The 13,927-nt window shown below is 35.2% G+C and overlaps 1 protein-coding gene across 3 annotated transcripts in view; it reads right to left on the reverse strand.

The window, feature by feature from the left end:
- Positions 1 to 13,927, reverse strand: part of CDK14 (cyclin dependent kinase 14) — a 733,148-nt gene that overhangs the window by 476,744 nt on the left and 242,477 nt on the right. For all 3 annotated transcript variants that reach the window (XM_049769012.1, XM_049769019.1, XM_049769022.1), the window contains exon 4: positions 13,447 to 13,541. In XM_049769012.1, the coding sequence (XP_049624969.1) occupies positions 13,447 to 13,541 (95 nt within the window). The remainder of the gene's footprint in view (positions 1 to 13,446; positions 13,542 to 13,927) is intronic.

Below are 13,927 nucleotides of genomic sequence, written 5' to 3' on the forward strand. Positions count from 1 at the left end.
ATAACGTTTAGAATTTTTCAAACTCCCTGTAATTGAGTTTCAATGGAGTTGACCTTCCAGGCAAACTGTAAGAGCCACCATTTCTTTCTCACACATTCTGAAAAGGTGGTTGACCACTACTGCCTTTCTTCCTGCTGCTGCTTGTTTTAATTAACAAGCCCCTATTTCTCCTGGGGCTTTGAAAAGCTCTCTGAAAATGGATTTAGTATATTTCATTCTTGGTTTGGCATAGTCTCTCAGTTTATGAGGCCATTTAAATCAAGTTCAATTATTCAGCACAAATTGGCAGAATGAAATGGTAAAAGAAGACTGGCATTTTAAATCATATAAATTTTATGTTACATAAAATGAGCAAAATCCTTCATTGTTCCTAATTGACTTCTGAGATAATAGTTTATAGCTGCCCCATACCTGTGTGAGAGACTTCTAAATGTCCTCAGAATAAAGCTTGAGCATCTTCATCTCTATAGAACTTAAAGATAAACGTGGGGGGAATGACCAGATATCAGGGTGGGGGTAACTTAATTTGGGCAAGTCCATTACTTTGAAAGCACAAAGTACAAAAAGCAAGTGTTTTATTCTCTAAATGACAACTGAAAAATTAAAACATCATAAGCAATGACAACAGTATCACAATCCCCCTGAATGAAATAGCAAGGAAAGGAAAGGAATCTGTCCCAGGAGAGTATGGGTAACAGTTTCTCTCCACTAGTAGCAGAATGACAGGGGATGGGGGAAGGAAAGGTTGCTGCAGGATCTGATGAATCTTAGAAGGACTCAACTTGCCCCATCAGCAGAACACCTGCATAATGGAAATAATTCCACCATAACTCCAATTTTAAAGTGGACATGCAAGAGCGATAGCTCTTCCCTTCAAGAACTGCACATTCCAAAGTGGCCCTAAACATAAACAATCCAATGAAATGTTCACATTATAGTGGTTAAAGATATTTCCACTGTGACAACCATAGCATTATTGATAAATCAAAATATGCGTAATAAAATAATTCAGTTTATTATTCTTTCCTGAGGAGACTACAGCCCAAAGAGAAACTGTGCCATAAATTCTTATAGTATACACCATGATGAGGGAGGCTTGACTTAAAAGAACACAAAGCTCTGGCTTCTGAATTCCATCATTTCAAAAGATAACCTGTTTGAAATCCATTCACAGTAATGCACACATTAGTGAACGTGATAGTAATCCTCAAAAGTTCTCATCATAAAGTTAAAAATGCAATTATAAGACACTACATATCAGATACACTTATTGTATATTTTTCAATATAAATATCAATTATTTCATTGTAAATCTAAAACAAACATGCTACATGTATATCTTAATAAAAATTATATAATATTTTGTTTATGTCATCCTCCCTTCATTTTGAAATTCAACAACATTTTATGTAGTACTTTCTTACTGATTGCTAGCCTTTATAAAAAACATACTTCATACTGTCATTTATATATAGTTACTTAAATGTTACCATTTTTTTCTTAAAAATTGTACATTTCCTTTGAATCTCTGCAATATCTGTGGTGATCTCCCTCTTTTCATTTCTAATACAGGTTGTCAAGTTTCGCTCTTTCTCTTTGTGAGTTTTTCCAATGGTCTATCAATCTTGTTTATTTGTTCAGAAAAACCAACTTCTACTTTCATTGATCTTTCAGAATATTTTTTGGGTTTTCACTTCATTGATTTCTGCTCTAAGCTTTGTTATTTCCTTCTGTCTCCCTATTTTTGGTTCATTTTCTAATTTTAAAAGCTGAGTCATTAAGCTGTTAAGGTATGCACCTTCTTCCTTCCTAATGTGTGCTTGCAAAGCTATAAATTTTCCTCCCAGTACTGCTTTTGCTGTGTCCCATAGATTCTAATGGCTTGTGTCTTCATTGTCATTTGTTTCCAGGAAAGTTTTGATTTCCTCTTTGTTTTCATCTTGGACCCACTGGTTGTTCAGTAGCAGGCTGTTTAATTTCCAGTTGTTAAATGTTAATATTATGTTAAATTATTATATATTATGTTAAATTAATATTCCAGTTTTACTTCTGTATTCCTTTGCAGTTCACATATAATTTCAGAGCCTTGTAGTTAGCAAAAGTAGCCTGCAAAATTTCTATCCTCTTGAATTTATGGAGGTATTTTTATGTGCCAGCATGTGATCTATCCTAGAGAATGACCCATGTACATTGGAGAAGAGTGTATATCCAGGTTTCTGGGGATGGAATATCATATATATATATACTGGTTCTCTTTCTTCCATTTCTCTTTTGGGGGCTAGTATATTTTTGTTGGGTTTCAGTCTGGTTGACCTAACAAGTGTTGACAGGGCTGTATTGAGGTCTCCCACAATTACTGTGTTATTATTGATGTCTTCTTTCAAATTTTTCAATAATAGTTTTGGATAATTTGCTGGTCTCTTATCGTGTTACCATACATTTAACCATTTTTACCCTCAGTTCTTGGCTCCCCATCAAGCACATTATTATCCCCACCCAAGCTAGCTGCCAACCAGCTAGCTTTTACCCAAAGTGAAAAAATAGACTCTCAGGCAGAGAAAAAAAAAACTACTCTGTTCCTACTTATCTATTCTCAGCAGCCTCAAGTCCTCCACCTTCCTTCACTATGTAACTGTGTTTGCCACCATACTAGGTTTCTGATTAGTTCCCAGTCAAAGGCATTTCCTGATATGGAACAGCTGGAAGTAATTTTTCAGACACCAGAAGGTCAAATCACAGACCAAAGTGGCATCCAGATTCAGCACCCTCCACCCAACTATTACATAAAAGGGACATGCATATCTCCTTTGAATATCTTAGATGTATTCCCTTAATCACTATAACTCTTATTGAATATCCCCTTAAACATTGACAATTGTGCCCCCTGTTTTTTGTTTGTTTGTTTCTCTTTCTTTCTTTATAATCTGTTCAACAAGGAATTATGGTAGAAGAGCTTTCGCTTTAGAATTCATGTTAGAACAAAGTTAAGGGGAGTGTTGAACTTGTTCTCTCGGCTCCCCAGAGGCACCAATACATTGTGACACTTTTCCTCTTTTGCATAGGTGCATTAAAATGGGAAAATACTACATATGCAAACAATTTATTATCTAATAGAGATAAGAACACAAATTTTGTGTTAGTTAGGCCTTATACCCTGAACACTAGCATAATGACTTGGCTCAGGCCTTCGAAGAATGGGCATTGCCCATACACCCCTGAACCATTGATCATCTACAGAAACAACCACAATTGTCTACAACATCACCAGGAGGCAAACCTCTACCGGGGAGACCCTACACTACCCTGGCATTGACTTTACTCCAAGAAGTGTTCCCTTGACACTCAGATGACTCAGCAACAGCAGCAACTTGCTTGCAGGGCAGGACAGTCCACATCTGATGGTGAGGTGAAACTGGAGGATGCTCCACATCCTGACTTCAATGAAACATAGAAACCACACAGAAACCAAAATCCTTCTGGCACAGAAACCAGAATCTTTAACTACCAAAACTGGACAACAACAATAGCTAATGTGTGAAAAAATTTTGCCGTGACCACAGAGAATGACTCAGGGATTAGACAACATAGTATGCCTGGAGCCCAGAGTCGGTCTTACGCAATAGAACTTCAGGTCTCTGTACAAAGGTCTCTTTGTATTTAGGACAAGGGTTTCTTTTTTCCATTTTACCCATATTTTGCTGGGCCTATGCAAACAACAATTGCCACTCTCACACCATTATTGCTGTATTTTAACTCTCTTTTTTTTTAAAAAAAAGAAGAGCTTTCTAAACTTTCTGCTGGTGCTTCAATGAATTCATTGTGAGTCAATAGTTTTCAAAAATATTCTTTCTCTTCCATCTCTTTAGTTTGTCTTTCAATTTTCCATTTTTTAAAAAAAATGTTGCATTTTGTCTTCCTAAAAATGTATTCTTATCAGTTATGTCAACTATGTAAGGCATTTTCTTTAAATAAATTAATTTTAAAAATTGTACATTTCCTGATGGAAAAAAATCTTTCCTACTTATTTTCCAATAGCAAATAAATAAATAAATAAATAAATAAATAAATAAATAAATAAATAAATAAATAAATACAGACTAAGGGGCCAGAGAGATAACACAGAGATAGGGCATTTGCCTTGCACAGGGCCAAATCTGGATGGACTCAGATTAAATTCCTGGCATCCCATATGGTCCCCTGAGCCTGCCAGGATCGATTTATGAACATAAAACCAGGAATAGCCCCTGAGCACTACCAGGTGTGGCTCCAAGACAAACAAAAAATAACACAATAAACTCTCATCATTAACTAAACTAGTTCAAATAGTGCTAACAAGTATCTTAATGTATATATGCCCCAGGGAAACTGAAAAAACAAAAATTAAAATAATTTCAAAGTCAAGTGAAGCATGCCTTTATGCATCTAATCCAAATTCAATCCCTAAAACATTATCTCCCAACCATTGCCTACAGTAGACAGGATTCCCTTTGAGTACCACAGGATTAACACTGGATAATTCTTAACACAACCTGACCTAAGTAGGTCCACATTCTCTGGTCCAGTACTGAAACACTGACCCAGTTGGCAAAGTATTGTTGATGGGGAAGACAACCTAGGCACTGCTAGGTAACTATTACAATCTCTGCATCCGTAAAGGAAATAAATTTTTGTATTAAAGGGTCAGTTCTATGGGCTGTAGTGCATAATTGAATACAGAAGATTTGAATTTGATAGCAGACACTCGTGAATACTGAACAACATAGGTAGTAGCCATAATCACAATGAATATGGGTCAAAATATAAATATGTAATTTTTTAAAATGGCATACATTTTATGCAGGGGTGCCTTCAAATAGAACAATCATAATGGGGACCTGACTTAGACCTCAAGTGATTAGACATCAATTATAAAAACCCAGATCCCTGGGTCCAAACCTTAGAACTAGCACAGTTCCCTCACCAGCACCAGAAATCAGTCTCCGTCTGGGGAAGGGCTTAATCCTGCGTTGGCACCAACTTGCACCAAGGTAGATTCATATGACAACCCAACAATGAGGTAGCAGCAACAACTCGATCTAAGAGCAGGTTGTTATACATCACCAACTGGCGAGATGAAATCAGAAGACCCTCCATCATAGGATCTTGGCAAAAATCAATATCACTAATTAAAGAAGACTAACTATGACAACCTCAAATGAGAACTTTTGCTGGAACCATAAATAATGACTATGTGTGACTAGGCTAAAGCCACCCACAGAATGGGAGAAACTATTCACCCAATACCTATCAGACAAGGGGCTAAGATCTAAGTACTGGCAGAACTTAACAAGAAAAAAATCTGACCCCATCAAAAATGGGGATAAGAAATGAATAGACAATTTATCAATGAAGAAAAACAAAGGACCAAAGGCACATAAAAATGCTCCACATCACTAATCATCAGGGAGATCCAAATCAAAACAATACCACAAAATCACACTGCCGAGACTGGCACACATCACAAAGAACATAAACTATCAGTGCTGAAGGGGATGTGGGGAGAAAGAAATTCTCATTCACTACTGGTAGAAATGCCATCTAGTCTAGCCTTTATGAAAAACAATACAGAATTCCTCAAAAAACTGGAAATTGAGCTCCCATGTGATCCAGCTATACCACTCCTAGGGCTATACCTTAGGAACACAAAAACCCAATAGAAAAATGCCTTCCTCACACCTATATTCATTGCAGCACTATTTACAATAGCCAGTATATGGAAACAACCAAGATGCACTTCAACAGATAAATAGCTAAAGAAACTGTGGTTCATATACATAATGTAACATTATGCAGTAGTCAGGAGAGAAGTCATGAAATCTTCCTATACATGGATGTACATGGAATCTATTATGCTGAGTGAAGTAAGTCAGAAGGAGAGAGATAGACACAGAATAGTCTCACTTATCTATGGGTTTTAAGAAAAATAAAAGACATAATTGTAATAATACTCAGAGACCACACAGATGAGGGCCAGAAGGACTGGCTCACAATATGAAGTTCACCACAAAGAGTGGTGTACAGTTACATAAATAACTACACTAATTATCATGACAATGATAATGAGTGAGAAAAGTAGAATGCCTATCTCGAATACAGGCTGGAGTTGGGGGAGGAGGGATATGGGGACATTGGTGGTGGGAATGTTGCACTGGTGAAGGGGGCGGTGTTCTTTTTATGACTGAAACTCAACTACAATCATTTTTGTAATCATGTGCTTAAATAAACATATTATTAAAAGAAATAAACAGAGGGCTGGAGAGATAGCATAGAGGCAGGGTGTTTGCCTTGCATGCAGGACAGTGGTTTGAATCCCAGCACCCCATGTGGTCCCCTGAGCCTGCCAGGAGCGATTTCTGAGCAAAGAGCCAGGAGTAACCCCTGAGTACTGCTGGGTGTGACCCCAAAACAAAAACAAATCAGAAAAAAAAAGAATGACTTTATCCAAGGCTTCACCATAGGATCCGTGCAAAATCCAATATCTCTAATTACAGAAGAATGAATGACAACCACAACTGAACAGAACTTTTTCTGGGACCATAAAGAAAGACCTGGGCATTGGACAACTTACATGCCTGGAGGTTATAGTCAGTCTCATAAAATTATGTTTCAATTGTAGAGACACCCTGTATCTCTTAAGCCAATAAAATTTTCTTCCTAATTTCCTCCAATATTTACTGCGTCTATGAAAAATAACTTGCCACATCTGCCCCCCAATTTTAATTTTCTTTCTAATTTATTTATATTTATATCTTTTAGATAGGAGCCCCAGCCACTTTTCTTTTTTTTTCAGAATCATAGTACATGAATCATCTGGTTCTGCCTCACAATTATATGTATCCCTACAAACTGACCAAAAAAAAAAAGAGGGGGGGTGGAGTAGATGGGACCCAGAAGCCAAACAGTCCCAGGAGCATAGAGTGGAAATAAAAAATGGTCAAACCTATATGTCCAAACCAATGTCAATGACAGTAGAATCAAGAGACCCAAACTAGTTATACACAAATGAATCTGTTATGCTAGCAGTCTAGTGGTCTATGGGTGGGTGTTGGGAGGTCAACAGTGGTGGTGGAAATGACCCTAATTCACTGACACTAAGTTACTAAAATACAGCTGTGAAAAACTTGTAAAAAATAAAAAATTAATCAAAAAAATAGCATACAAAAAATAAAATAAAATAAAAAAATAGCATACATTTTAGAATTGAAAAGCACTGGATAATGAATTTGTATTCTTAATGCAGTGCAAAAACATTATTGAAATTTAATGCAGAGACGAGAGTAAGGAAACCGAACCAGGACAGATTATTATTCAATGTGGTCACAAACTGCCTCCATTCTTTCTCCTCTCTCTTCTCTCTCTCTTTCTCTCTCTCTAACTCTCTCTCTCTCTCTCTCACACACACACACACACATACACACACACACACACACACAATGGAAAAGGCTGTTTTGTTAATCTCATTGAAATATAAAAATGTGGAAATTTTGAACCTGCTTTTCTTAATTAAAATAAACACAATAAGCTTAATTATGAGGCTTACAGGTTCATATGATTGTAGTTAAATATCAATATCCTCTAGAATCAAATTCATTGCCAAAAGGGCTATACAGTTTATGAATTCACCTCAGGTTTTCCCTAGTCTTTGTGTCCCCACAGGAATAAGACACTAAAGTAAATTCAAGATAATGCATAGTCTTTCTGTTCCACTCAAATTAGTGGATTCATAAGAGCAATTACACCAAAGTCAACAATCATAAGAATAGGTCAAGAGTTAGGAGAAGGTCATTCTTTGTTTATATTTTTAAAATAATAACATTAAGGTGAGCTCTAATTCAACACAACTAGTGTCTTTATCAAAAGAAAAACTAGCAGCAGAGAGCTAGAACAGGATTAAGGCACTTGCCTATTAATAGGTCAACCCCAGTTTCATCTCAAGAACTTCATTCATATGGTCCTCCAACCACTTCCAAGAGTGTTCCTTGAACACATAGCCAGAAGTAAGCCCTGAGCACTGCCAGGTGTGACCCACATCCCCCCTTCCCTCAATAGAGGATTAAGAAAAAAGCTTGGGCCCAGAAACCTACAGGAACACATATAGGAAAAACTTAACTAGAGAAATAAGGCAGATGTGAGACATCAGACTAATACATATATAATTCAAAAGGGACAAATATTTTTTAAAGTGAAAAATATTGTCATTAGAGTACAGAATCTAGGCGAAAGAACTGGTTCCTCCTAAACTAGCAATACCTTAAGCTTAGATCTAGTGTCTTGAGCTGTTAAGACATATTCCTATTGTTGAAGTTACCATCCTTAAGTGCTTTGCTTTGGCGTTCATAGTAAACTATAAAATTAAAAATATTAAAAACATAATAAATATATAACATATTTATATATTATATTTGTATATAATATAGTTAAATATATAACATACTATTATTTAATAGGAAATTATATTAATATTATACTTATATTAAACATTAAATAATATAAAATATAGTTATTATATATCATATTTATATCAATACATTATATATTATATAATTTAATATTAAATATATATTATATTTTATATGATGTATTTATATTATATATAAATATGTTAATATATATAATATAATTTAAAAGTAGATAAGAAGATCCTATTGCAAATTAACAAGTACTTTAATGTAAAACATTCATAAACCAAAATTCATGGGATAAGTATAAATACCAATTTTATTGCAGCATTAATGATAGTAGCTCTAGAGGAAGATGCTAAAAATAATGTATAAAGATTGACCCAGCAATGCAGACCTTTATGGGAGACTGGGTAGTGCTTGAACAGAATTTCCAACAGTTAGCTGAGCATTTTTGTGATGCAGCTATTTTCAAGAGACATTTCCAGACAAACAACTTTGAAATCTCTCTAGATGGCATGTAACTTGTTTGGCCTGACCTTGTATCTTTAAACAAGCAAGAACAGACAACCTGTCATCTCCTTAAGTAGGTGAGTGGACAATAGTTTTATCTCCAGCTGACAGAAATTAAATATAAGAGTAGACTAGCGACTGCTAGAGAATTGCTGACAAGACACATTTAGACTAGCAGTACTGGAAAGTATTAACTGTCTAGAACTATCTTCCTCAAAGACCCAAAGCACTTATAAGGCCATGTCTTTATTCATACATAATACGTAAGAAAAATTTCCACTACCTAAAAGATTTTAACATAAATCCAAGTAAAACATTTCAAACAGTTATTTACATCTGGAATCAGCAGAACATATTGTTGGTGAGAAGGGTCTTCAAAGTGATTGGTTTTTTTCCTTATAATGAAATAGCATGCTTGCTTCTGTTCAATTCACAATTAAATCAAGCTAGAAAATATGAAAAAACTTTCTGGAATATTCAACAAGGACCAAGTCTTTTCCAGAAAGACCTTACACTATGGAAACAGTATAGTGTTATAATGCCCATGAAGAGTGGCATCAACACAGCAGACACTACTGCTAACTGTAGAGATGTAAACAAGGATAAAACTCTCTAAGTTCCATGATTCCTGGACCAATGGAAATGATAATAATGATAATGTTTTACATAGAAGTATTTGTTGATTTGCAATTGGATCCTGTTATGGAAATGATTATGCCTATCAAGGACTGGGAGTGTATCTCAGTGGTAAAGTATCTCCCTTTTTTGCATGTGTAAGACCTGGGTTTGACAACTGACATAGCAAAAACAATATGACATGGTATAAAAAACAAAAACAGCTTTAAAGAGAGTAGTAAAAGAGACAATAAATATCACATTTATGTAAAATAATGCTTAATTCAGTGTAATTTCACATTACTGACATCAGATGTATAAGTATTTTTTATACATCAAAGGAGAAATTTTCTTTAGAAAATTATGCAGAAGCTACCCAAAGAGTACCAGGTAAAAGAGACCTAAAAAAATCCCAAGACACATTCTAGTCACAATGACAAATCTTATGGATATAGAATACTGAAAGGCAGCAAGATTACAAAGGGAAATTACATTCAAAGGAGCACCCATAAGATTTACAGGAGACATGTCACAAGAAAAACTCAAGGCCAGAAGACAGTGGTGGGATATTGTGACAAGACTGAATGAAATGGAGGCTTCACCTAGACTACTGCACCCAGCTGGACTACATTTAGGTTTGAAGGATGTACACATAGTTTCAAGAAGAAGCAACAGCTCAGGAACTTTAGACATGCAAAATCAGCCTTAAAGGAAATGGAGGAAAACTAAGTCTTACCTCTAAATTCTGGTAAAGGAAGGCTGTCCTCTCTCACCACTGCTATTTAACACAGTACTGGCAGTACTTGCTATAGTGATTAGTCAAAAAAAGGATATCAAGGAAATCCAAATAGGAAAGAAATTCAAACTCTCATTGTTTGTAGATGACATGATACTCTACTTAGAAAACCCTAAAGACTTCTAAAAAGCTTCTAGAAAGAATATATTCATATAGCAATGTGGCAGGCTACAAAATTAACAGACAAAAATAAATGGCCTTTTTATACAACAATAATGATAGGGAAGAAACGGACATTAAGAAAACAACCCTATTCACATTAGTGCTACAAAAACTCAAACATCTTGGAGTCAACTTGACTAAAGATGTGAAGAACCTATACAAGGAAAACTATAAAACACTGCTCAAAAAAATAAGAGAGAAGACTAGGGAATGGAAATGTATACCCTGCTAATGGATTGGCAGAATTAACATAATTAAAAAGGCAATATTCCCCAAAGCATTGTACAGATTTAATGTGATCCCTCTAAAGATACCCATGACATTCTTCAAAGAAGTGGATCAAACACTTCTAAAATTCATCTGGAACAATAAACACCCTCAAATAGATAAAGCACTCCTTGGGAAAAGAAATATGGGAGGCATTACTTTACCAAACTTTAAACTGTATTACAAAGCAATAATTATCAAAAACAAGCTGGTATTGGAATAAAGACAGACCCTCAGATCAGTGGAATAGGCCTGAGTACTCAGAGAAAGTTTGTCAGACATACAATCACCTAATTTTTGATAAAGGAGAAAGAAATCCTAAATGGAGCAAGGAAAGCCTCTTCAACAGGTGGTGTTGGCACAACTGGTTAGCCACTTGCAAAAAAGCGAGCTCAGAACCCCAGCTAACACCATGTATGAAGGTAAAATCCAAATGGATTAAAGCTGAGAAGATTCTGCCCCTCAAAGGAAATAGTGCTCAGGACGCAAGAGCCACCCACTGAGTGGGAGAAACTATTCACCTAATACCCATAAGATAAGGGGCTAATATCCAAAATATACAAGGCACTGACAAAACTTTACAAGAAAAAAGATTTAATCCCATCAAAAAATAGGGAGAAGAAATGAACAGACACTTTGACAAAGAAGAAATACAAATGGCCAAAAGACACATGAAAAAATGCTCCACATCACTAATCATCAGGGAGATACAGATCAAAACAACTATGAGGTACCACCTCACACCACAGAGATTGGCACATATCGCAAAGAATGAGAACAAGCAGTGTTGGTGGGAATGTGGAGAGAAAGGAACTCTTATTCACTGCTGGTGCGAATGTTGTATAGTCCAACCTTTATGGAAAGCAATATGGAGATTCCTCCAAAACCTGGAAATTGAGCTCCCATATCATCCAGTTATACCACTCCTTGGGATATACGCTAGGAACACAAAAATACAATACAAAAATTCCTTCCTCACACCTGTATTCATTGCCACACTATTTACAATAGCCAGACTCTGGAAACAACCAAGATTACCTTCAATAGATGAATGGCTAAAGAAACTGTGGTACATATACACAATGGGATATTATGCAGCCATCAGGAGAGATGAAGTTGTGAAATTTTCCTATACATGGATGTACATGGAATCTATTATACTGAGTGAAATAAGTCAGAGGGAGAGAGATAGACACAGAATAGTCTTATTTATCTATGAGTTTTAAGAAAAATAAAAGACATTTTTGCATTAATCCTCAGAGTCAAATAAAGGAGGGCTGGAAGGTCCAGCTCATGACATGAAGCTCACCACAAAGAGTGGTGAGTGCAGTTAGAGAAATAACTACACTGAGAACTATCATAACAATGTGAATGAATGAGGTAAGTAGAAATCCTGTTTAGAGTACATTTGGGGGTGGGGTGGGGAGGTGGGATATTTGGAACATTGGTGGTGGGAATATTGCACCAGTGTAGGGGATGTTCTTTACATGACTGAAATTCAACAGCAATTATATTTGTAATCAAGGTGTTTAAATAAAGATATTAATTTAAAAAAGAAAAAAGAAACATCACACATAAAAATAGAAAATTATGCAGAAGCTTGGGATACAAACCAACTGAAACTTAGAATATAACACATAATAATAATAACTATCCTTTTAGATTTTGTGTTTGTATTATTTGTTTATTTTTAATTCATATTTTCAGAGAGCACTTTTGAGAAACCTAAGTTACAGAAAACTATTCTAATTTACAGCATCTCAAAATTTCCTTATCAACCTTTCTTCCTATATCAGGAATAATTAGTCTTTTACATTCTAAATTAAAAAATCATGAACAAAGAAGAATACACATCAGAAAATCCAATGATGATCTATGTCAACACACAGTCCACTTTTCATGTATATACTTTGAATGAACTTACAGCACATCAACTTTAACATCTTTTGGGGGGTGGCCCACATCTGGAAATGCTATCTATCAGGACTCTATCAGGGTTGCTCCTCGCAGGGTTGGGGGTCTCTATGGGATTCTAGAATCTAACCCGATTAGTTATGCAGAAGGGAAATATACTACCCACTCACTATATTACTATTTTGACCCTATCTTCTATAGTTTTAATGCTACAATGATCATGGGAGTATATATAGCTTGTTTCTTGAGTAGAAATATATATGATAGATATGTATGAAGAATTGTCAGTTTTTCTTTTCTTTTAACTTCTAAAAGATGAAATAATAGTTCTGTTTTGAAAAATGTCGAGAATAGACAAAAGTCATATGCCACTGGAAACAAAGCATTGTTTAAGAAGCTCAACTCTAATGATAGAGAAAACAAATCAAGGAAAGGTGGTAGAAGAGTAAAGATAAAATGGACAACCACTTGTTAGCAGGGAAAAACAATTATATCAATTTCTACATAGATTAAAAGCAACAATATACCTAAGACGGTGCAATCTATTGTATATAGAATAAGAATTATTTAAATATACCATTATAAAATAAATGAACAGGTACTGCTGCTGAAATTATGCACAAGGGGAACCATTATTTCACAGTATTGTAGACCACAGAATCTCAACAAATAAATTGTTTAAAATAAAATAAAGAGCAGGTATATTTTACTTATAAAATATTCAGAAATTGATTAACTTACTTGCTCTTCCCTTTGTATACTGTGGCATAAGATCCTTCTCCTAGTTTTTCCAACTTTTCATATGAGTCAGCTTTTCCAAATTTGGGACTTGTGGGCTAAAAATGGAGCAGAGAGGTAAACAAAATAGATTGTATCAAAGTAATTAACACTAAATACCCAATTTTGCTGAAAATATAGTCATTTCTAAATAACTTTTTCAGATATAACATTACTATAAAAATGTTACAAATATCAGAAAAACAGAAGAATATAGTGCACAAGTTTATCTATAATCTGACTGCCAGTAGTGAGCACTGTTAATATATTGACATTTCCAGGGCTGAACGTATAGGATAGTGAATAAGATACTTAATTGCCTTGCATTCAATTGGCATGGGTTCATTCCCTGATACTCAGATGATTCCCCAAGACAGCCAGAGCAATCCCTAAGCACAGAGTAAGCCCTGTGCATAGCTGCATATATATACACACATATATATAC

The sequence above is a fragment of the Suncus etruscus genome, chromosome 1 (assembly GCF_024139225.1).
Source record: "Suncus etruscus isolate mSunEtr1 chromosome 1, mSunEtr1.pri.cur, whole genome shotgun sequence".
NCBI lineage: Eukaryota > Metazoa > Chordata > Mammalia > Eulipotyphla > Soricidae > Suncus > Suncus etruscus.